Below are 27,696 nucleotides of genomic sequence, written 5' to 3'. Positions count from 1 at the left end.
CAAAGACATGGTGGTTGGAACCAAAGATCTCAAATTTGGACTCATCAGACCAAAGCACAGATTTCCACTGGTCTAATGTCCATTCCTTGTGTTCTTTAGCCCAAACAAGTCTCTTCTGCTTGTTGCCTGTCCTTAGCAGTGGTTTCCTAGCAGCTATTTTACCATGAAGGCCTGCTGCACAAAGTCTCCTCTTAACAGTTGTTTTAGAGATGTGTCTGCTGCTAGAACTCTGTGTGGTATTGACCTGGTCTCTAATTTGAGCTGCTGTTAATCTGCGATTTCTGAGGCTGGTGACTCGGATGAACTTATCCTCCGCAGCAGAGGTGACTCTTGGTCTTCCTTTCCTGGGCCGGTCCTCATGTGAGCCAGTTTCTTTGTAGTGCTTGATGGTTTTTGCCACTGCACTTGGGGATACTTTCAAAGTTTTCCCAATTTTTTGGACTGACTGACCTTCATTTCTTAAAGTAATGATGGCCACTCGTTTTTCTTTACTTAGAATTTGTATTATGGCAAGAAAAAAACAGCTAACAGTCTATTCAGTAGGACTATCACCTGTGTATCCACCAGACTTCTGTACAACACAACTCATGGCCCCAACCCCATTTATAAGGCAAGAAATCCCACTTATTAAACCTGACAGGGCACACCTGTGAAGTGAAAAACATTTCTGGTGACTACCTCTTGAAGCTCATCAAGAGAATGTCAAGAGTGTGCAAAGCAGTAATCAAAGCAAAAGTTGGCTACTTTGAAGAACCTAGAATATAAGACATATTTTCAGTTGTTTCACACTTTTTTTGCTAATTATATAATTCCACATGTGTTAATTTATAGTTTTGATGCCTTCAGAGTGAATCTACAATTTTCATAGTCATGAAAATAAAGAAAACTCTTTGAATGAGAAGGTGTGTTCAAACGTTTGGCCTGTACTGTACATGGAAACCCTGATGTAAGTGCTCAGCGTAAAGCGCCGGATAAATGTTATGAAAAAATGTTCCCAATGAAAGCTTCAACTCAATCCACAAAAAAGCAAGTCCTCACTCAGATCTGTCATCTGTTAACATAAATATAGGGGGCTTCCACGTTACTGGTAGCACAAAGGCTCTGGAAAACCAAAATGGCTCCTCGCCCCCCAAAAGAAATTCAGCAAATTCTCTGCTCCCAAATCCAAATGCTCTCGCCCTTCTGAGCCCCAGTGTGCCTAAACCACATTTAGCTCCCACATATTTGGCATTTTTGTAGTTTGTAGTAATGATAGCCTGCCTAGTTTACATGTGTCTGTCTCCAGAAGCATGGACTGGGCATAATGTACTGGTGACTGCAACATACTGGTTACTACAATGGCAGTATGCAGTTTCCACTCAGCAACATCCACTGCTGCTTGTTTCTGGAAAACACCCATGGAGTTAAAATCATCGCTACATCTGTAGATAAATTCCCAAAGGGGTATATTTTCCAAAATGGGGTCACTCTAGGGGGGGGGAATTCTAGTTTTCTATGACTTAGGGACTCTGTATATTGAGACCGCAAACTATTCTAGGAAAATCTGCGCTCCAGAAGGCAAATAACTCTCAGTCCCTCCCAAGTCTCTCCGTATGGTTAAGCAGTACTGTACAGCCACAAACACACGTGGTCAAAATTGTTGGTACCCGTGTAATGATAGAAAAACCCACAATGGTCACAGAAATAACTTGAATCTGACAAAGTAATAAATAAAAAAATCTATGAAAATGAGCAAATGAAAGTCAGACATTGCTTTTCAACCATGCATACCACAGAATTTTTAAAAAAAATAAAACTCATGAAATAGGCCTGGGCAGGAATGATGGTACCCTCAAAATAATGTAACAAAAGGGGCAGGTTTCCTTCCGAACCCTGCCGTGTGCCCAAATAGTAGATTTTCCCCACATATGGGGGTATCGGCTTGCTCAGGATAAATTGCACAACAAATTGTATGGTCCATTGTCTCCTATTACCCTTGCAAAAGTAAAAAAAAAAAAATTAGGTCTAAAGGAAAATTTTTGTGAAAGGAAAGTAAATGTTAATTTTTTCCTTCCACATTCCAAAAATTCCTGAGGGAACCTGAAGGGTTAATAAACTTCTTGAACATGGTTTTGAGTACCTTGAGGGGTGCTGTTTTTAGAATGATGTCACTTTTTGGTATTTTCTGTGTAACACGTCTCCACTATCTGTGGACAGGGAGTACTCACTTGGCTGGTCTTCGAGGAATATGCAGAGACACTTAGGGTTAAAACAAGTCCATTCGCTTTATTAATACACAGCGTAAACCGAATCTCAGGTACTTGGTAACATGCAACACCCCGTGCGCCGTCCGACCACCATTCGGCTTCATAGAACTCACGGTCCTCGCTAAGCCCGGTGTGCCTAACACAGATTAGTGTCCATTAACTGTCCATGACGACCACACAGGTTCACGAATAACTCATCCTCAGAGGCGTCCTCTTTGGAGGTATATCAAAGGCCTCCTCACTCTGGCTCAGACTAGCCATCATTGTCACCCCCACAAAAATACAGAGGCTTCATCTTGGGTGTTCAGACACACCCCCTTGGGTGGGGTATGTAGGTAACTGGACCCATCCATCTTTCCAAGTCACCTGGAAGCCTTCCCAATGTATAGCAAAACCCTCCGCAGACGACCTGCTGAGGAAAAGAAGCCCAGGCTTCCATTACCGGCCCACCCATCTTTGTGATACATACCGTCCATTAACCACATGACCAGTCGCCATACCATACTGTCATATAAGCCCCTCAAAGTCACTTCAAATGTGAGGTGGTCCCTAAAAAAATGGTTTTGCAAATTTTTTTTTTTTTTAATTCGTTTATTTAACCTCAAAATATACAGTATACATACTTGCATATGGTAATTCTACATATTGTTAAGTGAAACATACTGATCTCTGTAGACAATACGCGACATCTAGATAAAAAAAAGTGTGATAGAAACACTCGTTAAATAAAATTACAGTTTTTATTTCAACATGTAAATATAAAATAAAGTGCCTCATACCATAAAAAGATCAGAATTTAGTGTATACATAAGTTCAAGGAACATGAAGAGACATATATTGGTAAATGCATATCAAAATTGTGCATGAATATTTTCTATAATGTCTGTAAAAATATAAGACCAAAAACATCACTGTGATCTCATATTATTGAAAGCACACCATATAATTGTTATGCAGAGATAAATTATCCTCTTTCAATTTAATTTTTGTATTTCCCAATAAAATCTTCCTTTTTTCATAAATATTGCAACAAACCGCATGGCCTAATGGTTGTAATTGACATAATATTGCTTCAGAATAACGCTACAGTGTCAACAAAATAAAATAGTGGAAAAACCGCATCAATCTGTAAATTGCATGCTTTGCACATTAAAAACGTATAGAAATGCTCCTGTTTATAATACAGAGAAAGTGCCACCAAAATGTATCCACCTTCTATTTTGCTTATATGTTCATTAGAAAAAATTCCTTATAGCGTGCTCCTTCCTTACTAATATTTTAAAACTATACTTTACCATAGTCTGCTTAGAGGAAAAGTGCCTCAATATAGACACATAATGTAGCAGATATTGTTAAATGCAAAGCAAATGTATATTCCCATTCACATACAAGATGATACATACTTAGCCTATTGAATATATACTAAGGGCAATAGGCCACATATCAAACTGTTAATGTCAGCTAAATCGAAAAAGCATTTATATTTTTACACAAGTAATAAGACCTATTAACTTTTCTAATCTACAACAACTACTATTTCGCAGCCCGATATCACACAGTGGATTGTTTGTTATGTGATGCTTCCACTCTACAGAGTAAGATGAGAGGAATTCCACCTCTTCCAGATCTTTTCAAATTTACCCGGGCACCCCCTGTTTCGATACAATGTATGCTCACATGGGATAATCGTGTTCACCAAATCAATCCAGATTCTAAGGGAGGGACATGAGCCCCCCATCCACTGCAGCGCCATTACCTTCCGTGCCATAAATAGCGCCTCCCGCAGAAAAATCCCAGCATAGTGACCCAAAGTCTCCTTATCCCATACCCCAAACAAACAAACCAGTGGTTCAAGGGGAACAGGAACTTGTATCAGGGAAGTTAATAATGACGTCACCTCTTTCCAATATTGTGAAATAATAGGACACCGCCAGATCATGTGGCTAAAATCTGCATCTAATGAGTGGCATCGTAGACATTCCGATGATTGGAATCGACCGATCTTATAGAGTCGTGTCGGAGTCAGATATGATTGATTTACGATATATAACTGTATCATTCTGTTATTAATAGATGGAGACACCCCGATTGGAGACCCCAAAATTTCCTCCCACTCCTCTCCCTGTGTATCAGGGATGAGCCTTTCCCAAGTCCCCTTAATCGAATTTATGGCAGTTTCCGCCCCCACTGACAGCATGTATGTATACAGAGAGGAGATAAGACCCTGGGGACCCTGCAATTTAAGGATTCCTATCAAAGGTAGAGACGAGATAGCATTGTTTACACCCACACATCTCATGTGCGACTGAAAGGCCGATCTAAACTGCAAATAGGAGAAGAACTGGGAACTCGGTACAACGTATTTAACCTGCAATTGTTCAAAAGACATCAGGGTTCCATGATCAGGCAAATCACCTATCGAGGAGACATTATGTTGAATCCAAAATTTAACGGATGGGTGGTCAAGTAGTACCGGAAGATAATTATTATTCTACAAGGGCATTTCAGCTACAATGTCCCCAAATCAAAATACCCTCTTAATCTGTCTCAACACTGATCTCACCAAACGGAGCAGGGGCAACAGACGGGGGGACACTAAATTTTTCCAACTCCAGAAAGCCCAGTGGGCAATTAGATCGTGCGGCATGAAGCAGGTGATTTTCAGAATTAGGGAGATAGTTACCGGGCATCCACTCACTCAAAGCTCTAGCCTGTCCAGCCAGATAATATAGAAAAAAGTCTAGTAACGCTGCCCCCCCCTTTTTGGGTCTCTGCAGGGTGGACAACCTGAGTTTGGGTCTAGTTTTCCCCATATCAAGGATGTAATTTGAGAGTTCAAATTCACAAAGAAGGACTTGGGTACCATCACAGCACTGTGTCGAAGAGAATAGCTGAGCTTAGGGAGCAATACCATTTTGATTAAGTTTATGTGTCCGGCTACAAGTTGTAAGTCAAGCGTACTGCAAAGAGATATGTGGACACCCAGATATTTAAAGTTGGATACAATAGGCAATGAGGAAAGAGTCTCAAGTGGGGGCATCGGGGTATGGGAGAGGGACAACAGGGCAGATTTTTCCCAATTTATATATAGGCCTGAATATTTACTGAATCTATCTATAGTGGCAATCACCTGTGTCAATGTTTCCTCCGCTCTAGTCATAAATATCATCATATCGTCAGCATATAAGCCTATGGTGTCTACAAGACCAGCTATTTCTATACCCTCAATATTAGGGAAAGATCTTATGCAAATTGCCAAAGCCTCGATCGCTAGAGCAAAAAGGGCCGCGGAGAGGGGGCACCCCTGATGGGTTCCCCTACGTAGTGAAAAGGATTCAGATATGGAATTATTTACAATGACACGGGCTTTGGGTTTCATATACAATACATTTACCCATTTTAGAAACTTATCACCAAATCCGTATTTCTGTAAACATGCAGAGAGGAAAGGCCTCTCGAGGGAGTCGAAGGCCTTGGTCGTATCCAGCGATGCCAATGCCCATTTGTTGTCTGGCACCAGAGAGCTATATTGGACCACCGTTTGGACTCGTCTAATATTAATGGAAGTGCTCTTACCAGACATAAAGTCGGTCTGGTCAGGGTGTAGAAGTTCCAGTATAATTGAGTTTAATCTGGTGGCCAGGATCTTCGTAAAAATCTTATAGTCCACATTCACTAACGATATGGGGCGATAAGATCCGCATTCTAAAGGGTCCTTCCCTTCCTTCTTAAGCACTATATTAGCCTCGTAAAAGGACTCTGGCATAGATCCCCCCTCCCAAATCCCCGAAACACCATCAGCAAAAGTGGCACCAATATATCCTGATATTTAATGTATGATTCGATGGGAAACCCATCTGGTCCAGGGGCTTTCCCAGAGGCCATGTCCGACATGGCGTTCTCTATCTCCACCAAAGTGAACTCAGTGTCCATAAAGGCCCATTGGGCAGGCCTTAATGTAGGAAATGTTATATCTGACAGGTAGTCCAAACATCCCAAACCATCAATGCCACTTTTAGAATTGTATAATGATTTATAGTAATCATGAAAGCAGCTCAGTATTTCTTCAGTTGAGGACACCAAAGTGCCATCCGAGCCGCGAATGTGCAATATTGCTTTAGAAGTATTATGTTGACGTACCAAATAGGCTAAGAATTTACTTGCCTGATTACCTAATTCAAAATAGGATTGACGGGCAAAAAATAATTTACGCTTAGACTTAGTGTCTATGGGTTGGGTATATAACCTTTGAGCAGTCAACCACTCCACCCTATTGCCGCTAGTTTAGACAGATATGTATGCAGCATCCAAATTTTTCAATCGTTGCTCCATTTCATCATCCTCCCTTGATGTCACCCGTTTGATGTAAGAGATCGTAGAGGATAAGCAACCCCTCAGATATGCCTTAAGGGCATCCCAAAAAAAATTAATATTCTGGGGTTCAGGGTGGCACAAGATGAAGCAATGTAACTGATCAATTGTTTTATCGGGCGACTCCACCAACTTCAACCAGAAAGGGTTCAGTTTCCATACCATCCTGTTACTTAGCAGCCCATATTTAAGTTTAAGAATGACCGGACTATGATCCGAAATCCCTCTACTGCCATGTTCTATAGTATCCACCCACATTGCCAGACCGCTGGATCCAAATATGTAGTCTATACTCAACAGGGAGCGCTTAGTGGATGAATGGCAAGTATATTCCTTCATCTCGGGGTGTCATGTTCTCCACAAATCTAACCATCCACTACCTTCCATGATCTGACAGTTGGGATGTAGCTGGCGGAGGGGCCTCTCCCTGTATCCCATCACCTAATCTCAGTCTATCAAAACGGTTTTTCATGAACAGATTGAAATCCCCCATGCAGATGACGTCTGCATCTGGATAGTCCAGGGAAAAACTCATCGCTTTCTGTAGAATTGACACATTAGCTGCGGGAGGGGGGTTATAGACACATAATATAACATTTCCTAGAGTTAATATACACTGTTTATTCATAGTAACATAGTTAGCAAGGTCGAAAAAATACATTTGTCCTTCCAGTTCAGCCTATATTCAGTCAGAATAAATCCTCATATCTACATCCTTCTAAAGAACCTATTAACTGTAAGATACAATATTGTCACGCTCCAGGAAGACATCCAGGCCTCTCTTGAACCCCTCGACTGAGTTTGCCATCACCACAGCCTCAGGCAAGGAATTCCAGATTCTCACTGCCCTAAGAGTAAAGAATCCTCTTCTATCTTGGTGGAAAAACCTTCTCTCCTCCAGATGCAGAGAATGCCCCCTTGTGACCGTCGCCTTCCTTGGTATAAACAGATCCTCAGAGAGATATTTGTATTGTCCCCTTATTTACATGGTTATTAGATCACCCCTCAGTCGTCTTTTTTCTAGACTAAATAATCCTAATTTTGCCAATCTCTCTGGGTATTGTAGTTCCCCCATCCCCTTTATTAATTTTGCTGCCCTATTTTGTACTTGCTCTAGTTCCATTATAGCCTTCCTGAGCACCAATGCCCAAAACTGTACACAGTACTCCATGTGCGGTCTAACCAGGGATTTGTACAGAGGCAGTGTAATGCTCTCATCATGTGCATCCAGACCTCTTTTTATTCATCTCATGATCCGGTTTGTCTTGGGAGCCGCTACCTGGCACAGGTAAGTTTATCATTAACTAGGATCCCCAAGTCAGGGGCGGAATCAGCACCCGGACAAGTGCCGGGGCTCTGGCGAGAATGGGGGGGCACTCACGCTGTCTGGGATACCGTACATATCTCCCAACAGTCGCCGCCACGCCTCCCATGCACCGACCACGGCAGCCCTGATAAATCCCAGCAATGACATGGCTGGGAATGGGATTCTCTGCATGCACAGGACCTTTGATGAGGTCACAGGAGGGGAGGAGTCAGGGGGCACATGATCAGGGGCCTCAGTGTATGCAGGACGCTGCTGTGCTGGTTGTCATGATGCTGGATGAGGTAAAGTTTACGTGTGGGGACAAGAGGGGTTTACAGAGTGGATGTATCAGAGTCGCGGGTGTATGGAGCGGTGCCGCGTGTGTACGGAGCTGAGCCGCGTGTCTACGGAGCGGAGCCGCGTGTGTATGAGGTGTACGGAGCAGAGCCGCGTGCGTACGAGGTGTGGGGAGCAGAGCCGCATGTGCACGAGGTGTGGGGAGCAGAGCCGCATGTGCACGAGGTGTGGGGAGCAGAGCCGCATGTGCACGAGGTGTGGGGAGCAGAGCCGCATGTGCACGAGGTGTGGGGAGCAGAGCCGCGTGTGTACGAGGTGTGGGGAGCGGAGTGGGATGTGTACGGAACGGAGCCCTGTGTGCACAAAGTGTACGGAGTGGAGCAGAGACTGGTGTGTACAGGGTGTATGGAGTGAAGCCACGTGTGTATGTAGCGGAGCCGTGTGTATACAAGTTGTACAGAGCGGAGCCGTGTGTGTACAGGGCATACAAACCAGAACCATGTGTGTATGAGGTGTGCGGAGCCGTGTGTGTATGAGGTGTATGGTGGAGAGCATTCATATCTCCCAACCGTCCCGTATCCAGCCGGACAGTCCCGATTTTGAGAGAGAAACTGCCCCAGCTGGGAGTTTACTTTTCCCGCGGACACAGGAGTACACGGCGGAGCCCCAAGGAGCACTTTAAAACTCGCACGTGACGTTCTACTGGAAGTGACATGCTGGAAGCTCACAAGAAATTAGGTAATTCGGGAGGAGATTGTGACAGAACCATGAAGGCACTTCAGGGAATGCTTCAGAACCATCACCGTGTCCTCCTCCGAAAGCGTGAACAGCGGGATCACCTTGGAATCGGGGATGCCGGTGAGCAGATCATGATATGTCCTGCATCGGGAGGCTCATGTGAGCACTACAATGGGAGCCGGGCTGCTATGGTATCTTTATAGAATGTTTCTCTCTCTGTTTCTTTCTCGCTCTCTGTTCTCTCTAATCTTTTTTTCCCGTCTCTCTCTCTGTTCTGTTTCCCCTCTTTCTTTCTCTCTCCATTCTGCTTCCTCTCTTTCTCTTCTTTCTTTCCCCATCTTTCTCTGTTCTTTCTTTCTCTCTCCCCATCTGTTTTCTTTCTTTCCCCTTTCTTTCTCTCACCCTGTTTTTTCCCCTCTTTTTCTCTGTTCTTTTTTCTGTCCACTTTCTTTCCCTGTTCTTTCCTCTCTTTCTCTGTTCTTTCTTTCCTCTCTTGCTCTTTTCTTTCATTCTCTCTGTTCTTTCTTTCTCCTCTATCTTTCTTTCTCTCTCTGTTCCTTCCCCTCTTTCTTTCTCTCTACCTCTGTTCTTTCTTTCCCCTATTTCTTTTTTCTCGCCCTGTTCTTTTTTTCTGTCCACTATGTCTCTCTCTAATCTTTCTTTCTGTCTAATCTTTCTTTATTTCTGTTTTCTTTCTTTCCCCTTTCTTCCTCTTTCTGTTCTCTCTCATCTTTCTTTCATACGTACACTACTAATCAATAGCCTCCTTCACATGAACGTGTTTTGCCACAGAGCCTATGTTCGTGTGGATCACATACGTGTACGTGATCCACACGGAGACAAGTCCGTTTTTGGCCGGCATCACGGACGCCAGATTTACCCAGTGGTTTCCCGTTCAGTGTGTAATGGTGATATTGACTCCGTCTTCCCATTTGTATAACCTTACATTTATCATTGTTAAACCGCCTCTGCCACCTTTTGGCCCAAGTTTGTAACTTATCCAGATCCATCTGTAGCAGAATACTATCTTCTCTTGTATTGACTGCTTTACATAGTTTTGCATCATCTGCAAATAGCGATATTTTACTGTGGAGACATTCTACCAGATCATTAATAAATATGTTGATGAGAATAGGTCCCAACACCGACCCCTGCGGTACCCCACTGGTCACAGCAACCCAGACAGAGGATATACCATTTATAACCACCTTCTGCTTTCTATCAGTAAGCCAATTACTTACCCATTTACACACATTTTCCCCCAGACCCAGCATTCTCATTTTGTGTGCCAACCTCTTGTTTGGCACGGTATCAAACGCTTTGGAAAAATCAAGATATACCACGTCCAATGACTCACCTTGGTCCAGTCTATAGTTTACCTCTTCATAAAAACTGATTAGATTGGTTTGACGGGAGAGATTCCTCATAAACCCATTCTGATATGGCATTAATCAGTTATTCTCATTGAAATAATCCAGAATAACATCCCTCAGAAACCCTTCAAATATTTTACAAACAATAGAGGTTAGACTTAATGGCCTATAATTTCCAGGTTCACTTTTAGACCCTTTTTTTGAATATTGGTACCACATTTGCTATGCGCCAGTCCTGTGGAACAAACCCAATCTCTATAGAGTCCCTAAATATAAGAAAAAATGGCTTGTCTATTAAATTACTTAGTTCTCTTAGTACTCGTGGGTGTATGCCATCCGGACCCGGATATTTATTTTAATTTTATTTAGCCGGTTTATTTATTTAGATTTAATATTCTAGCATATCTTTGAGCGTTCACTCCCACCCCTCCCTCTCTTATGACCTTTGTCTAACTCTGTGCATTTGGTCTGACCATTCCCACCCACCTCCCCCTCATACCTGATTGGCCTCAGCACAAGATATATTCACACCCATACATCTGATCCAGACGTTAGTCTGATCCATGCATCTTTCAAATAACATCTTTCAAAGTACATCTTTTTAAGCACAATATTTTGATTTAATATGTTTCCGTTTCTTTTCACTTTCACCCCCATACTACTTCACTTCTTCCGATTTCTAGTAATCCCTCCACCTAGTAAGGAACTAGTCATTTCTCCCTCCATCCACCCCAGCCATCTTACCTCCTACTCAGAACTGTTCCTCCACATACAATCATTTTTCTCCAGGCACATGCGGCCTGTCAGGGTCCTGACAGCGCCGGCGTACAGCCTCCGCTAAGCAGGGACTCACCCGCACCGTAGGGACCCCTGGGGACAAGAACAGCCGTAAAATAAAGATGCACAGGACCTGAATGTAGAAGTTTAGCAAGCCGGCACAGGACCTACGGTCATGTGAACGGTCATGTGACTGCAAGGGGGCGGGGCTTAGCGTCCTGCTTTCAAAGAAGGTAGAAAACTCAAAGTCGGGCAAAGCGGGGGTCATGCACAGTACAAGCAAGCGAGGTACAGGAGGGATAAACAGACGGGAGGTCAGACAAAGCCAAAGGCCATACACAAGATATCAGTAAAGTACCAGGGATGAGACAGAACGGATAGTCAGGGCCAAGCAGAGATCAAAACCAAACAGACGTAGAAGGTACCAGGCAGAATCCAAAGCAAAATCCAGAGAACAGACCGAGCTGTACACAGAGAATCAAGCAACCAGAACACAGCACTAACACACTCAGGGGTCATCACACAATGCCAAGGGCGAAAGTATAACTGACGGGGGATGGGAGCTTCCTGAGGCTATAAGAAGCCTCCCCAGAACTAATGAGGCCACCATAATAGGTCCCAGGTGTGCAGGTGAGAGTCTGCACTGAGGTCAGAACATTAACCCCAGCAGTGCCGGTCACCCAGCACTGGTATCATGACACGGCCACATCATGTCCTATCCTGCTCCCACCTTCTAACACTCTGTCTGCTACTCCTCATTGCTGGTGACTCAAATCCTGGCCCTCCTCAACACATCCCCGCAATCATTTCTAACACCCTGCCACGATCCTCTACAACTTTTCGCAACCATGATAACCTCATACCTGTTCATCCAGCCCCCAGTCCCCCCTACCTGGATCACTATGGAACGCACGCTCTGTCTGCAAAAAATTGTCCTATATCCATAACCTCTTTATCAATAACAAAGTCTCCTTCCTTGGCATCACTGAAACCTGGCTCACCTCCTCTGACTCAACCTCTCCAGCTGCACTTTCTTATAGCGGATTCCATCTCTCTCACACTCCTCGCCCCAGCAACAAACGTGGTGGAGGAGTTGGCTTGCTCCTGTCCAATACCTGCTACTTTACCCAAATTCCACTCCCACCCTCCTCTAGTCTTCACTTGTTTGAGGTGCGCTCCGTCCGCATCTACTCCCCTCCAACCTCCAGCTGGCTGTCATCTACCGCCCCCCAGAATTAGCCATTTCCACCTTCCTCGACCACTTCACCACCTGGCTACTTCATTACCTTTCTACTGACATCTCCACTATCATCATGGTTGACTTCAACATCCCCATTGACACTTCCACCTCTGCTGCCTCTAAACTTTTATCACTGACTGCCTCCTTTGGCCTCACTCATTGGTCCTCCGCGGCCACTCACAAAAATGGCCACATGTTGGACCTTATCTTCACCCGCCTCTGTTCACTTACTAATCTCACCAACTCATCCCTCCTCCGGTCTGACCGCAACTTACTGACAATCTCTTCCCTCTCCTCTCCTAGTGCGCAACCCCCACTCCACAAACTCACTCACTCTCGCAGAAATTCCAAACACATCAATTTAAAGTCCCTTCTCCCCCTTACAGACATAGCTTTCTTACATGACACAGATGCTGCTGCCAGTTTTTATAACACCGCAATAACAGCAACATTCGATTTGGCCACCCCCCTCACGCACACCAAAACTCATACAATCAACAGACTACCCTGGCTGACCAGCCTGACAAAAGAACTAAGACTGGCTTCCAGGAAATGGACGAGATCCCGCTCTGCCGAGCATTTTTTCGCATACAAGCAGTCCCTCGCCAGCTTCACGTCCATGCTCACTGCCGCAAAACAAACTTACTTATCTCTCATATCCTCCCTGTCTCACAACCCTTAACAGCTTTTCAACACTTTCAATTCTCTACTCCGTCCCCCAGCACCTCCTCCCTCTCCTCTTATTTTTGCTGAAGACTCTTTCTTTAAGCAGAAGATCGATAACATCAGAGAAAGCCCTGCTGAGCCTTGTTCTTCCAAAACCAGCTTCTCCACCATGACAGAAAATCAGCTCTCCACCCTTCTGTCAAGATCACATCTCACCACTTGCATGCTTGACCAACTCCTAACCTCGCCACAGACTTCATCCCAACCCGAACACATCTCTTCAACTTTTCACTTACAAATGGTGTCTTCCCCTCATCCTTTAAACATGCCTCTATCACACCCATCTTCAAGAAGCCCTCCTTCAACACATCCACTGTGTCTAGCTATTGCCCGATATCACTTCTCCCTTATGCCTCAAAACGACTGGGACAACACGTCCATCTTGAACAGTCCTCCCATCTCTCATCCTGCTCCCTCTTTGACCGGTTACAATCTGGCTTCCGAATGCATCACTCAACTGAAACCGCCCTAACTAAAGTCACAAATGACCTACAAACCGCCAAGAACAAGCAACACTACTCTGTCCTCCTCCTCCTGGATCTGTCTTCTGCATTTGACACTGTAGACCATTCTCTCTTATTACAGATTCTCTCATCTCTTGGCATCACAGATGATCATATCTAACAGACCAGACATTCAATGTCTCCCTCTCCCACACCAACTCCACTACTTGGCCCCTTGTATGTCGATGTTCCCTAAGGGTCAGTTCTAGGACCCCTACTCTTCTCCATCTACACCTTCGGCCTGGGACAGCGCATGGAATCACACGGTTTGCAGCATCATCTCTACGCCAATGACACGCAGATCTTCCTATCTGGACCCGACATCACCTCCTTACTGACCAAAATCCCACGTTTGTACACTATTTCATCTTTCATTTTGTCTCGCTTTCTAAAACTGAACATGGACAAAACAAATTTCCTCATCTTTCCCCCATCTCATTCTACCCCTCCACTAGACCTATCCATCAACGTCAATGGCTGCTCACTTTCCCCAGTCCCGCATGCTCGATGCCTCAGGGTGATCCTCGACACTACCCTCTATTTCAAGCCACATATTCAATATCTTGCCTTCTCCTGCCGACTCAAACTCAAAAATATTTCCCGGATCCATAGATTCTTTGACCAAGAAACTACTAAAACGCTTGTGCATGCCCTCATCATCTCCTGCCTCGACTATTGCAGCCTCCTACTCTCTGGCCTTCCCGCTAGCACTCTTGCACCACTCTAATCTATCCTAAACTCTGCTGCCCAACTAATCCACCCGTTATTCCCCAGCCTCTCCTCTCTGTCAAGCCCTTCATTAGCTTCCTATTGTCCAGAGGCACCAGTTCAAAACCCTAACTATGACATTCAAAGCCATCCACCAACTGTCTCCTCCATACATCTGTGACATGGTCTCCCGGTATTTACCTACACGCAACCTTCCATCCTCTCAAGATCTCCTTTTCTACTCCCCTCTTATCTCTTCTTCCCACAACCGCATACAAGACTTCTCCCGTGCATCCCCCACACTCTGGAACTCTCTACCCCAACACATTAGACTTTTGCCTGCCAAGGAAACCTTCAAAAGGAATATGAAGACCCACCTCTTCTGGACAGCATACAATCTGCAGTGATCCTCAGTCTACAGAACTGCCGCACAACCAGCTCTACCCTCTCCTAGTGTATCCTCACCCATCCCATGTAGACTATGAGCCCTCACGGACAAGGTCCTCTCTCCTTTTGTACTTGTGTGTGCCTTGTATTGCTCATGTTTATTGTGCTTGTCTTTGTATGCCCCTTTTTCACATTTAAGCACCATGAAATAAAAGGCGCTATAAAAACGAATAATAATTACTGCAAGGGTGTCATTACTGAATAATCTATGTGCTGTTTGTGATCAACACTGCAATATTCTTTTTCATCAGTGACAATCAAGCGCAGATGGTAAAATGGACACTGACCAAATAACAATAACATTCTAATCCAAAACACTGATTAACTTACAGTCTGTGTTTTTATGTACAAAAAAAAAAAATCAACTTCATCTGAATCAGGCCTTAACGTTATAGCTAAAGTTCTGAGTCTCCACGATCATCGTACTGGGTATTATTTTGGATTACTTCCCATTTTGGATTTATTTCTTGTTTTTGGCTGGGTTCACACGTAGCGTTTTTTTAAGCGTTTTTCGGTGTCAAACTGCATCAAAAACACTTAAAAGCAGCATCCAATTCATTTCAATGCATTTTGGCCTTATTGTGCCAATGGATGCGCTTTTTTACCGCTAAGGAAACACTTAGCGGTAAAAAACGCAGCATGTTCATTAATTTCCGCTTAGGTCCGCGTTTTTGGCTATTTCCTATAGTCCAAAAGATGCGCGGATAAAACGTGCGGTTTTTGCGCAAAAATCGCATCAAAAAACGCGCGTTTTCTGGGAAGGAGACCCGTTTCCTGAGTGTTTAAAAACGCTAACGTGGGCATATAGCCCTAGGCTAACTACCAATTTGTGTGATTTGTCAGGAAAAGATAATGTGTGTATACATGAAGAATAACACTTTTTTTTTATTATTTTTTTTGGTATCTGCATTAGTTAGATTTTCCTGTTCTGAAGCTTCTATTTATAGTTGTCAATTTTTCCCCTAAGCTCAGGTCTGGAGTGGTTGGAGACCAAGTTGCTATGTCATCTTCTATACAATGCACACATAGAGAAGACCCTGCTCCCAATCTGTCTATAGCACACCATCATAGGAAGCAGGAGCAGCATTGTGGGCATTATACAATAGTACTGAGTAGTATAGCTGTGAATCCAGCACTGGGGTGAAGTAAAACACTCACTAGCAGCTGCAGCCAAGTCTGTGCATCTCTCTGCCTCAGTCTCACTCCAGTGACTCCTCCTACTGCCCTCTTTATAGACTTCTATTGCCTGAACCATGTAACGTTGGCTCTCCAGACTTTCTGTATATAGTAATTCAGATAATAGCAGTAGAAAGACAAGTGAAAGAGGCTGGAGGGAGGGAAATGGCTTGAAAGTGGAGAAAGAGGCATTTTTTGTCTATCACAGGGTTATTCCAATATTCTTAGTAGGGTAAAACTGCAAAACCAAGCAACTTTGCAATCTGTTTATTATTAAACTTTGCACTCTTTCTACAGATATCTTTGCTTTTTTATTTTATTGCTCATTGTCAAGAGAACCTGCCAACACATGTCTAAAATCAGTGGCTAAACATGCACAGCCTTTCCAAGCTCTTTGGGGTTGAGCTCGTAAGCACTACACTGAGACTAGCTGAGACTCCTGGAGCTGTTTCCTAATATTCTTGAATAGGAGTGCACAGTTCATGCCAAAAGTGCAAGAATGCTACTGGTTTGAACAGTCAGTCATCCAAGCAGGAGCAGCAGTCTCCCAACAATCAAGGCGGCTAGGGGGAGGTGAGCTCCTCAAGAATGTTTAAAAAAAACAAAAAACAAAACAACCACATTTAACCCCTTAACGACCGCAGACACGCCTTTTAACGGCGGCGCCATTAATTCACGGCACTGTGGAGAAAGTAAATAGCGCCCGCCAGAGTCAGATTTTCTCTGGGGTCTCGGCTGCCCGGGTTAGCAGAGACCCCAGAGAACATGAATCGGGCCGGTTTTTGCATGTTACTTCTCTCTCTTCTAATGTGATCGCACACCAGAGGAGAGAGAAATAGGGTCCCCGATCCCCCCCGGTACGTCCCGGTGGTCCTTGTGGTCTCCGAGCCCTCCTGCTTCCTCCGCATGGGCACCGTCATCTTGGTCCCGGAAAAAAATGGCGGGCGCATGCGCAGTGCGCCCACCGAATCTGCCGTCATTTCACAGGTACATTTTGATCACTGTGATAAACCCTATCACAGTGTTCAAAATAAAAAAAAAATAGTAAATAACCCCCAGGGCTGTGGAGTCGGAGTTGTGGAGTTGGAGTCGGAGCTCATTTTGGTGGAGTCGGTATAAAATGGTCCGACTCCGAAAATATATAATAAATTGGGTACAGTAGTTCAATGCAGAATGTGCTGAATATTTTTTCATGGGAATTTGGGAAAGTTATGAAATGTCCTATAAATGGCTGTTCTATTCCTGATCTAAGGCTACATTAACACAGCGTTTTTGCTGCGTTTTTTTGAGGATACGTTTTTCAGCTGCAAAAGTAGATCAGCTTTTTAAAAAAACGCATCTGTTATGAATGGGTCACCGAGGAGGAAAAAACCTAAACATGCAAAGCCCAGAAAAAACAGAGAGGTTGGTAACTATGCAGATTGCAGATCCCTGATCCTAACCACACAACTAGCAGCAGCCGTGGAGCGTACCTACGATGATCCTAGACGCCTCGTCACGGCCGGAGGACTAAATAAGCCTAAAGCAAGAAAAGGGGAAAACTAACTGCCCCAGAGCAGACCCCAAAAGAATAGACAGCCCCCACACATGTATTGACGGTGAGACAAGATGAAAACACAAACACAGGCAGGAAAATAGGCTGAGCAAACAATGGGGCCCAAACTAACTAGAAAGGAGAGGAAAGGAAAGACACTATCTGCAATCTGCCAAAAACCCTACAAAATAATGTCCAACACTTCTGATAACAAAATTAACCCTGAAGTCACTAGACTTCTCTCACTATATCAGCACTCTGAAATATTCTGAGACAGAGCAAAAAGAGGCCAATCTAATAAAGGACAAAAAGCAAATTGGCAAATACAGATAAATAAGAGAGGAAATTCAGCACAGGCCCAGCCGAGGCTGGCTGACCACACAAAAAACTGAATAGAACAAGAAAATCAAGTGTGAACATTAGCAGAGAAACTTAGCTTGAGCTGACTGGAACAGAGCTGAGAACCAAGACCTGACAAGCAGAAGGAGTCACCAGCACCAGAGTAGGGCTTCGGCTGTCTTAAATCGAATCTGTATTCCTGAGGTCCAATCGTCATCCTCATTATCAGGTGGCAGATCTCTACTGATTAAATCAGCCTCACTACCTCCTGTTACCACCAGATGGAGCCTGGAAGGAGAACTCAATGAACTCACCACACGCATCACCTGAAAGGTTTTTGAGCTCATAATGTTTTCAATAGCAAAAGCAGATTAGAAATCTGCTCTATCCATTTATCCATATCTGTCTATCCATATCTTATCAGTACCAAAAAGAAGGAAAGCCGGGTAGCACACAGACTAACACTCCTTTGTTTTTTAGCACCAGTCAGGTACACCTCAGAGCTGCCCAAAAGGACGCCCAGGACAGGCATTGCTCGTCTTCAGTAACACATCAACATCAATTGATAGTTGGAATAAATAGCCTGCATTCACCACATCTTAAGGTGCAGGCTTTATTTTCAATTGTAGGGGTGTGCAGTATAAGGTTCTGCAGCAGCTGAGGTGTGCAGTATGAGATTCTGTGGAACAGCATGAGGTTCTGCCCCCCCTAGTTTTGATCCTGGCTAAAACCGTTTCTTAAAGATATGGCGAACCCTCAGGTAACCCTAAATGAAGGTCAATGGACACAGGTGGCTGTATTGAAGGAATTGCTTAATCACCTATTTACCGTGACAAAAAAATTACAAGTTGAGGATTTAACTCCTGGCATTTTCATAAGGGAGTGGAAGAACTTGCTATTTTGCCTGTCCCAAAGAGGAGATTTAATCGCAGATGGCATTTCTGCTTCAATGAAACGGAGAGAGATACAGCTATTGGAAAATAAAATTTTTCTGGCAGCTGTTTATGTGGACCCAAGTCATCGTATATTGCTTGATGATCAACAGCTTACTAAAGGAAAAGAAGCTCTGACTGAGGTAGCAGTTAGGAGGAGTGGCCTACAGGAGGACTGCCAGGCGCAAGAGGACTTGGGTCCTGACAGTGCTACTGCTGCCATATCTTCATCCTCATCAGATGAGGAGTTGGACTTTGACAAGTATTTGGATGACATGGAGCAGGCAAAGCGTTGCTGCAAGGAAAAAGATTTCACTCCGTCTCCTATAGCAAGCAGATTGACCATATTTCAGCAAAATGTTTCACTTGCTCTCAAAGAAAAAGAAAAATTCAACCGTTCATCAAAACTGACTGTGTATGAGGCAATTCCGTTATACCCGGAAATTGTTAGAGATGTTGCCCATGTGGTTACAGCTTTGCCTCCAACCCAAGTTAGTGTAGAGAGGTTGTTCTCTGGCCTTAAAATTATTAGGTCAGATTTTAGGTAATCTATGAAGGAGGATCTGATGGAGGCAATTCTATTTCTTAGAACAAATTCATAGACTGCCCAAATGTTATTTAGTATGTTTTTGTTGAAAACTGTTTTTTGCCACTTGCATAGTTTACTACATAGTGTTATATATATATATATATATATATATATATGTAATCGATATTACATAGTGTATTACATATTTACAATTTATTACAGTTTTTTGTGTTCTAAAGTTGTATTCCAATAAATATATATTATGTTCTATCTAAATGTCTTGATTATTGTATCATAAAAATGATTATGTTCACATTGCACTACAATACATTTTTCACTTAAATATAAGCAATATATGTTGGAGTCGGAGTCGTGGAGTCGGAGGAAGGTAAATTGAGGAGTCGGAGTCGCAGGCTTGGCTTACCAACTCCACAGCCCTGATACCCCCCCCCGTTTATTACCCCCTTAGTTAGGTACCGTACATATAATTAAAGAAATTATATTTATTTTCATTTTTCCATTATGGTTAGGGGTGTGTTGGGGTTAGGGATGGAGCTAGAATTGAGGGGATTCCACTATTTACCAACTTTTGGGGGTCTAATTTCTCCTGTTACCATTGGGAAAATAAAAAAAATTTGGAGCTTAAAAAAATCACTTGTGGGAAAAAAATGATTTTTTATTTTCACGGCTCTGCATTTCTGTGAAGAACTTGGGGGTTCAAAGTGCTCACCACACATCTAGATAAGCTCCTTGGGGGGGGGGGGGGTTCGAGTTTCCAAAATGGGTTCATTTGTGGGGGGTTAGGCTTTGCAAATGCAACATGACGCCCACAGACCATTCCATCAAAAGTCTGCATTCCAAAACGGTGCTCATTCCCTTCCGAGCGCTCCCATGTGCCCAAACAGTTGCCACTCCCCACATATGGGTTATCTGCGTAGGCAGGACAAATTGTACAACAACTTTTGTCGTCCAATTTCTCTTGCTACCTTTGGGAAAATAAAAAAAGAGCGAGCTAGAAAAATCATTTTTGAGGGAAAAAAATGAGTTTTTATTTTCACTGCTCTGCATTATAAACTTCTGTGAAGCACTTGGGGGTTCAAAGTGCTCACCACACATCTAGATAAGTTCCTTAAGGAATAAAGCATATACACAGAGGCGCAAAGCGGTAAATCCGGATACCTACAGCTGCAAATATGGACAAAACCACCTCCCTTGTCCTAAAATAAAGATCAATTAATATGCAATAACTATCTGCGCCAGGACAAACCAGGGAAAAAAGACGCAAAGAGCACGCCCACATGCCAAACACACACTCCCCTCCCCACAAGAGGAAAAGTGCAATCCAGCAGTGGTCAAAAAAAGCAGCAACAAAACCAGTCTGACTGGTTTTGTTGCTGCTTTTTTTGACCACTGCTAGATTGCACTTTTCCTCTTGTGGGGAGGGGAGGGTGTGTTTGGGATATGGGCATGCTCTTTGCGTCTTTTTTCCCTGGTTTGTCCTGCTGGCGCAGATAGTTATTGCATATATAAGTTCCTTAAGGAGTCTAGTTTCCAAACTGGTGTCACTTGTGGGGGGTTTTCACCGTTTAGGCACACCAGGGGCTCTCCAAACGCGTCATGACGTCTAATCTCAATTCCAGCCAATTCTGCATTGAAAAAGTCAAAAAGTGCTCCTTCCCTTCTGAGCTCTGCCGTGCGTGCGCCCAAACAGTGATTTACCCCCCCATATGGGGTATGGGCTTACTCAGGAAAAATTGCATAACAAATTTAGGGGTCTAATTTCTCCTGTTACCCTTGTAAAAATACAAATTTGGGTCGAAAAGTTCATTTCTGTGGCAAAAAATGATTTTTTATTTTCACGGCTCTACGTTATAAACTTCTGTGAAGCACTTGGAGGTTCACAGTGCTCATCACACATCTAGATAAGTTCCTTAGGCACATCAGAAGCTCTCCAAATGTAACATGGCATCCGATCTCAATTCCAGCCAATTCTGCGTTGAAAAAGTCAAAAGGCGCTCCTTCCCTTGTGAGCTCTGCCGTGCGCCCAAAAATAATAATAATCTTTATTTTTATATAGCGCTAACAAATTCCGCAGCACTTTACAGTTTTGCACACATTAGCATCGCTGTCCCTGAAGGGCTCACAATTTAAATTCCCTATCAGTATGCCTTTGGAATGTGGGAGGGAACCGGAGTGCCCGGAGGAAACCCACGCAAACACGGGGAGAACATACAAACTCCTTGCAGATGTTGTCCTTGGTGGGATTTGAACCCTGGACCCCAACGCTAACCACTGAGCCACCGTGCCGCCCAAAAAGTGGTTTACCCCCACATATGGGGCATCAGCATATTCAGGAGAAATTGCACAACAAATTTTGGGGTTCATTTTCTCTTTTAACACTTGTGAAACTAAAAAAATTAGTTCTGAAATAAATATTTTGCAAAAAAAAGTTAAATGTTAATTTTTTCCTTCCACATTGCTTCAGTTCCTGTGAAGCACGTAAATGGTTAATAAACTTCTTGAATGTGGTTTTGAGCAACTTGAGGGGTCTAGTTTTTAGAATGGTGTCACTTTTGGGTATTTTCTGTCATGTACACCCCCCTCAAAATGACTAAATATGATGTGGTCCCTGAAAAAAAATGTTTTTGTAAATTTTGTTGTAAAAATGAGAAATCGCTGGTCAACTTTTAACCCTTATAGCTTCCGAACAAAAGAAGTTTTTGTTTCCAAAATTGTGCTGATGTAAAGTAGACATGTGGGAAATGGTATTTCATAAGAAATTTGTGTTACATACAGTATCTCTCTGATTTAAGAGCATAAAAATGTAAACTTTAAAAATTGCTAAATTTTCGCCATATTTCCGTTTTTTTCATAAATAAACACAAGTCATACCGAAAGAAATTTTACCACAAACATGAAGTACAATATGTCACGAAAAAACAATCTCAGAATCACCGGGATCCATTAAAGTGTTCCAGAGTTATAACCTCATAAAATGACAGTGGTCAGAATTGTAAAAATTGGCCCGGTCATTATAGGGAATCTGTCACCCCATTTTCAGCCTATAAGCTGCAGCCACCGCCATCAGGGGCTTATCTACAGCATTCTGTAGTGCTGTAGATAAGCCCCCAATGAAACCTGAAAGATAAGAAAAACACGTTAGATTATACTCACCGGGGGGCGTGGTGGGTGTCGTGGTCCGGTAAATCCCATCTTCATACGATGATGTCCTCCTCCTTGCTTCTCCCTCGGCTCCTGCGCAGGCGTACTTTATCTTCCCTATTGAGGGCAGAGTAAAGTACTGCAGTGTGCAGGCGCCAGGAAAGGTCAGAGAGGTCCGGCGCCTGCACACCGCAGTACTCTGCTCTGCCCTCAACATGGCAGATAAAGTACGCCTGTGCAGGAGCCGAGGAAGAAGCAAGGAGGAGGACGCCATCGTATGAAGATGGGAGGCGCCGGACAGGATCGCGACACCCATCGGACAGGACCGAACGCCGGAGTATAATTTAACTCTTTTTTCTTATTTTTCAGGTTACATCGGGGGTTTATCTACAGCACTACAGAATGCCGGCAGCTGATAGGGCTAAAATGGGGTGCCAAACTCCCTTTAAGCTGCAAAATGGCTGTCACTAAGGGGTTAAGATACAGTGGGGAAAAAAGTACCGTATTTAGTCAGTCAGCAATAGTGCAAGTTCCACCACTTAAAAAGATGAGAGGCGTCTGTAATTTACATCATAGGTAGACCTCAACTATGGGAGACAAACTGAGAAAAAAAAATCCAGAAAATCACATTGTCTGTTTTTTTTTCATTTTATTTGCATATTATGGTGGAAAATAAGTATTTGGTCAGAAACAAAATTTCATCTCAATACTTTGTGATATATCCTTTGTTGGCAATGACAGAGGTCAAACGTTTTCTGTAAGTCTTCACAAGGTTGCCACACACTGTTGTTGGTATGTTGGCCCATTCCTCCATGCAGATCTCCTCTAGAGCAGTGATGTTTTTGGCTTTTCGCTTGGCAACACGGACTTTCAACTCCCTCCAAAGGTTTTCTATAGGGTTGAGATCTGGAGACTGGCTAGGCCACTCCAGGACCTTGAAATGCTTCTTACGAAGCCACTCCTTCGTTGCCCTGGCGGTGTGCTTTGGATCATTGTCATGTTGAAAGACCCAGCCACGTTTCATCTTCAATGCCCTTGCTGATGGAAGGAGGTTTGCACTCAAAATCTCACGATACATGGCCCCATTCATTCTTTCATGTACCTGGATCAGTCGTCCTGGCCCCTTTGCAGAGAAACAGCCCCAAAGCATGATGTTTCCACCACCATGCTTTACAGTAGGTATGGTGTTTGATGGATGCAACTCAGTATTCTTTTTCCTCCAAACACGACAAGTTGTGTTTCTACCAAACAGTTCCAGTTTGGTTTCATCAGACCATAGGACATTCTCCCAAAACTCCTCTGGATCATCCAAATGCTCTCTAGCAAACTTCAGACGGGCCCGGACATGTACAGGCTTAAGCAGTGGGACACGTCTGGCACTGCAGGATCTGAGTCCATGGTGGCGTAGTGTGTTACTTATGGTAGGCCTTGTTACATTGGTCCCAGCTCTCTGCAGTTCATTCACTAGGTCCCCCCGCGTGGTTCTGGGATTTTTGCTCACCGTTCTTGTGATCATTCTGACCCCACGGGGTGGGATTTTGCGTGGAGCACCAGATCGAGGGAGATTATCAGTGGTCTTGTATGTCTTCCATTTTCTAATTATTGCTCCCACAGTTGATTTCTTCACTCCAAGCTGGTTGGCTATTGCAGATTCAGTCTTCCCAGCCTGGTGCAGGGCTACAATTTTGTTTCTGGTGTCCTTTGACAGCTCTTTGGTCTTCACCATAGTGGAGTTTGGAGTCAGACTGTTTGAGGGTGTGCACAGGTGTCTTTTTATACTGATAACAAGTTTAAACAGGTGCCATTACTACAGGTAATGAGTGGAGGAAAGAGGAGACTCTTAAAGAAGAAGTTACAGGTCTGTGAGAGCCAGAAATCTTGATTGCTTGTTTCTGACCAAATACTTATTTTCCACCATAATATGCAAATAAAATGAAAAAAAAAAAACAGACAATGTGATTTTCTGGATTTTTTTTTCTCAGTTTGTCTCCCATAGTTGAGGTCTACCTATGATGTAAATTACAGACGCCTCTCATCTTTTTAAGTGGTGGAACTTGCACTATTGCTGACTGACTAAATACTTTTTTTCCCCACTGTACAATAGAAAGTTATTTACATTATTTATGGTGGAGAAAATAAATACTGTACAATCCAAATTTTGGGGTTTTGTTTTTCCTTAGTTTGACTTGATAATCCTTATCTTTGCTTACTAAATACTTGTTTCCACCATGGGGAACATAAGGATTACATCGTCACTTTGAGCAATTATTTGTATGAAACTATCGATTGAAGACAAAGAAGTTCCAATATATTGTTTATCAAGGTGAATATCTTCTATAAGCTTGATATCCACTATAAAAAAAAAAAAAAAAAATCACAAAAAACGTATCCTCCACAGCTCAAATAGTGAAAAAGAAAACTATTATAAAGGACAATTTAAGTTGGACGTAGGTTGACAATGAGAACAAAGCTAGCAAACACATTTAGGATACCTGCAGGGTTTGGGGGTGTTTCTCGGATAGTGTGTAGAACTTTCATGTCTCTTATATTGTGTATGTACAGAGATTCTTCCAGACATACAATCAGCCTCTGGGGAAGTAAGAAGATAAAAAGTAAGGCATCAAAAAAGGTCAAAAGCCATAGGGGACTCTCTTTTTCACGTAAATGCTTGTATATTTGGCTACATAATTTTTGCAATAGAGTTTTGATAATTTTAAACAATTTATCTTCTATAGCCTGTGTGTTGCACTGTCTATTGCAGACTGCAAAATGAATTACCAACAATCTATCAACGAGCTCAATCTGACAGGACAGTTTGTAACGCTTATCTATCTTTTTCTGAGCTCCTCTGTGCTGACTTATAACCACAGACTGAGCTGAACATTAAGGCTGTGTTCACACGTTGATTTTTTTTTTTTGCGGATTTACCAAAAAATCCGCTAAAAAATGCTTAAAAGAAGCTTCCCATTCATTTTAATGCATTTTGCACTTTTTGTGCATATTGATGCGTTTTTTTTCGCAAAAAAAAAACCGCTTTGTGGTAAAAAAAAAACCGCAGCATGCTCATTGATTTCACAGAAAATTCCGCCTTTCTGGCTATTTTCTGTGTGTCTGGGGACGCGCGGAAAAAAAAACGCATAAAAAACGTGCGTTTTCTGGGAAGGAGTCCTGTTTTTATGCAGAAATTTTCTGCACACGTGTGCACATAGCCTAAAAGTCAAATGGTGCAAAAGTATTAATGAAACTCAATTGCAAAAATGTTTTTGCATGCAAGAACAAAATGTACCCAACAGTGTCCATATCTTTTAAATTCATGAATCTATCATGTCACAATTTCTTACAAGAAAAGCTACACAGCCTTGAAAATCAGAATCATATTTCCCTTATGTGGTTTATATACTATAGGATAATGCTCATCAGGTCTCATTCATCAAACTGTCTTTGTTGTCACAAAAACTAGAAGTCAGTGTGGAGACACGGGGGAGAGGGTCAGCGGGTGCCCTGATCCGTCAGCCACAACCAAATGGACCAGGGATCATTCCACCAAACGTCCTCTCTTCTACGGTGGGCTTTACTACTCAGACAAAAACAGGCAAATAACACAGAACAGTCCCAGCAAGATATCCAAGATGGTGCAAATTACAGAGTCTCACCCTTCCGCCTACTCGCCGGGATAACAGCAGTTGTGACTTCAGAGCTTCCAGCGCCGACTACCCCACCTGTGATACGCACAGAGAAGAGGTAACGACAAGCATAGGAAGATGACAAGTCCATTGAGGTACAAGGCCAGTTGACCGGAGGGTCACAACCTGGCTTCTCTGGACATCTCCATGGAGCCAGGTGACCGGTGGGTCCTATTCCTGGCTTTCACAAACTTATCCATGGGGCTCAGGTGACCAGTGGGTCCAAATCCTGACTAACACACACATACTCATGGTTCAGTGATGGTCAATAGAGCAGATCTGTATTCTTTTCAGCCAGGGCCGTTGTCCCCTAAGCTGGCATCATGTAGCTTGTCAAATCTGTGTCCCTCATGATGGAGCCATGATGTAATGGCTGTTGTCTTGTGATGAGTCTCTGGTTCTTTGGTTTGCTGGATGTCTTGGCTGACTGAATGACTGGATGTATATCTGTCTCTCTTGGTTGTCTCTCTGTATACGGAGGTATACATCACCTTTTTAAGTTAACTACTGACCTTCAAGCCAGCAATTACAGGAAAAGGGGAAAACTGGTGACAAGATCAACTTGCATTGTTTGGTTATGTAATTTATTTGCTTTCCTCCTCTGTTTTGCAAGTAAACAAACTAGCTGGCCTGGACAATGTGTAATCAACATATCAGCAAATATTGTTCAATGACCCTGTATTACTGTCTTGCAAAGATAGCAGACAATAAGTTGTAGGAACTGATATAAGATGCAAAACATCAGCCACTCATTAATTTAGAAATCTCAATTTAACCTACAAGAAGAGTGAACATTTCAGAATCTTGAGCAACAAAGAAACAAACACAAATTCAAAAGTCAACATATAGATAACAGTCTATTCTCCCTGGCTTACTGAAAAAAAAATGGAATTAGTCTTACCGGTAATTTGGTTTCTAGGAACCTTCTACGACAGCAGTATCGGAGGATGTCTCACCGCCCTAATGAAGGACAGGAAACACAAAGAGGTTAAATACCCCTCCTCTTCCTACAACCACCAGTGTTTTTCCAGACACACGAGCATGAATAGTTACCAAAGTGCAGGAATCATCCAATAAGAACATAAGATAGGGAGGGAAATTAGTGCTCTCGTGGAAGGTTCCTAGAAAACGAATTACTGGTAAGACTAATTCGATTTTCTCTAGTCACCTTCCACGACAGCAGAATCGGAGTAAGACCAAACAACTAATTTCTTAGGGAGGGATCACAGCCTGTAGAACACATCTGCCAAATGTTAAATCCCTATTAAAGCCTTGTCTGTAGCGTCCGGTAAACTTATGGACAGAAGACCAGGTGGCGGCTCTGCATATCTGCTCAGTAGATGCATCCTCTCTCTCTGCCCACGATGCCGATATTGAACGTGTAGAATGAGCCTTCAGTGATGCAGGAGGAGATAAATTCTGTGATGAGTATGCGAGACAGAAAGCTTGGTTGATCCAATTGGCAATCGTATTCTTAGCCGCCTTCTTGCCCTTATTCCGTCCTGAGGGTTGAATGAATACGTTTTGGTCAATCCTCCAACCTTTGGTTTGTTGGAGGTAGTAGAGAACCACCCTATGAACATCGAGGGTGTGAAAGGCCACTTCTTTT

General features: G+C 43.2%; 1 protein-coding gene across 2 annotated transcripts in view; it reads right to left on the bottom strand.

The window, feature by feature from the left end:
- Nucleotides 1-27,696, bottom strand: part of WIPI2 (WD repeat domain, phosphoinositide interacting 2) — a 205,890-nt gene that overhangs the window by 100,339 nt on the left and 77,855 nt on the right. For both annotated transcript variants that reach the window (XM_073558131.1, XM_073558132.1), the window contains one exon: nt 24,897-24,993. In XM_073558131.1, the coding sequence (XP_073414232.1) occupies nt 24,897-24,993 (97 nt within the window). The remainder of the gene's footprint in view (nt 1-24,896; nt 24,994-27,696) is intronic.

Source organism: Dendrobates tinctorius, unplaced genomic scaffold (assembly GCF_039654945.1).
Source record: "Dendrobates tinctorius isolate UK_male_01 unplaced genomic scaffold, ASM3965494v1 ptg000254l, whole genome shotgun sequence".
Taxonomy (NCBI): Eukaryota; Metazoa; Chordata; class Amphibia; order Anura; family Dendrobatidae; genus Dendrobates; species Dendrobates tinctorius.
Note: the sequence above shows the minus strand (reverse complement) of the source record. Positions and strands in the feature narration are given on the sequence as shown.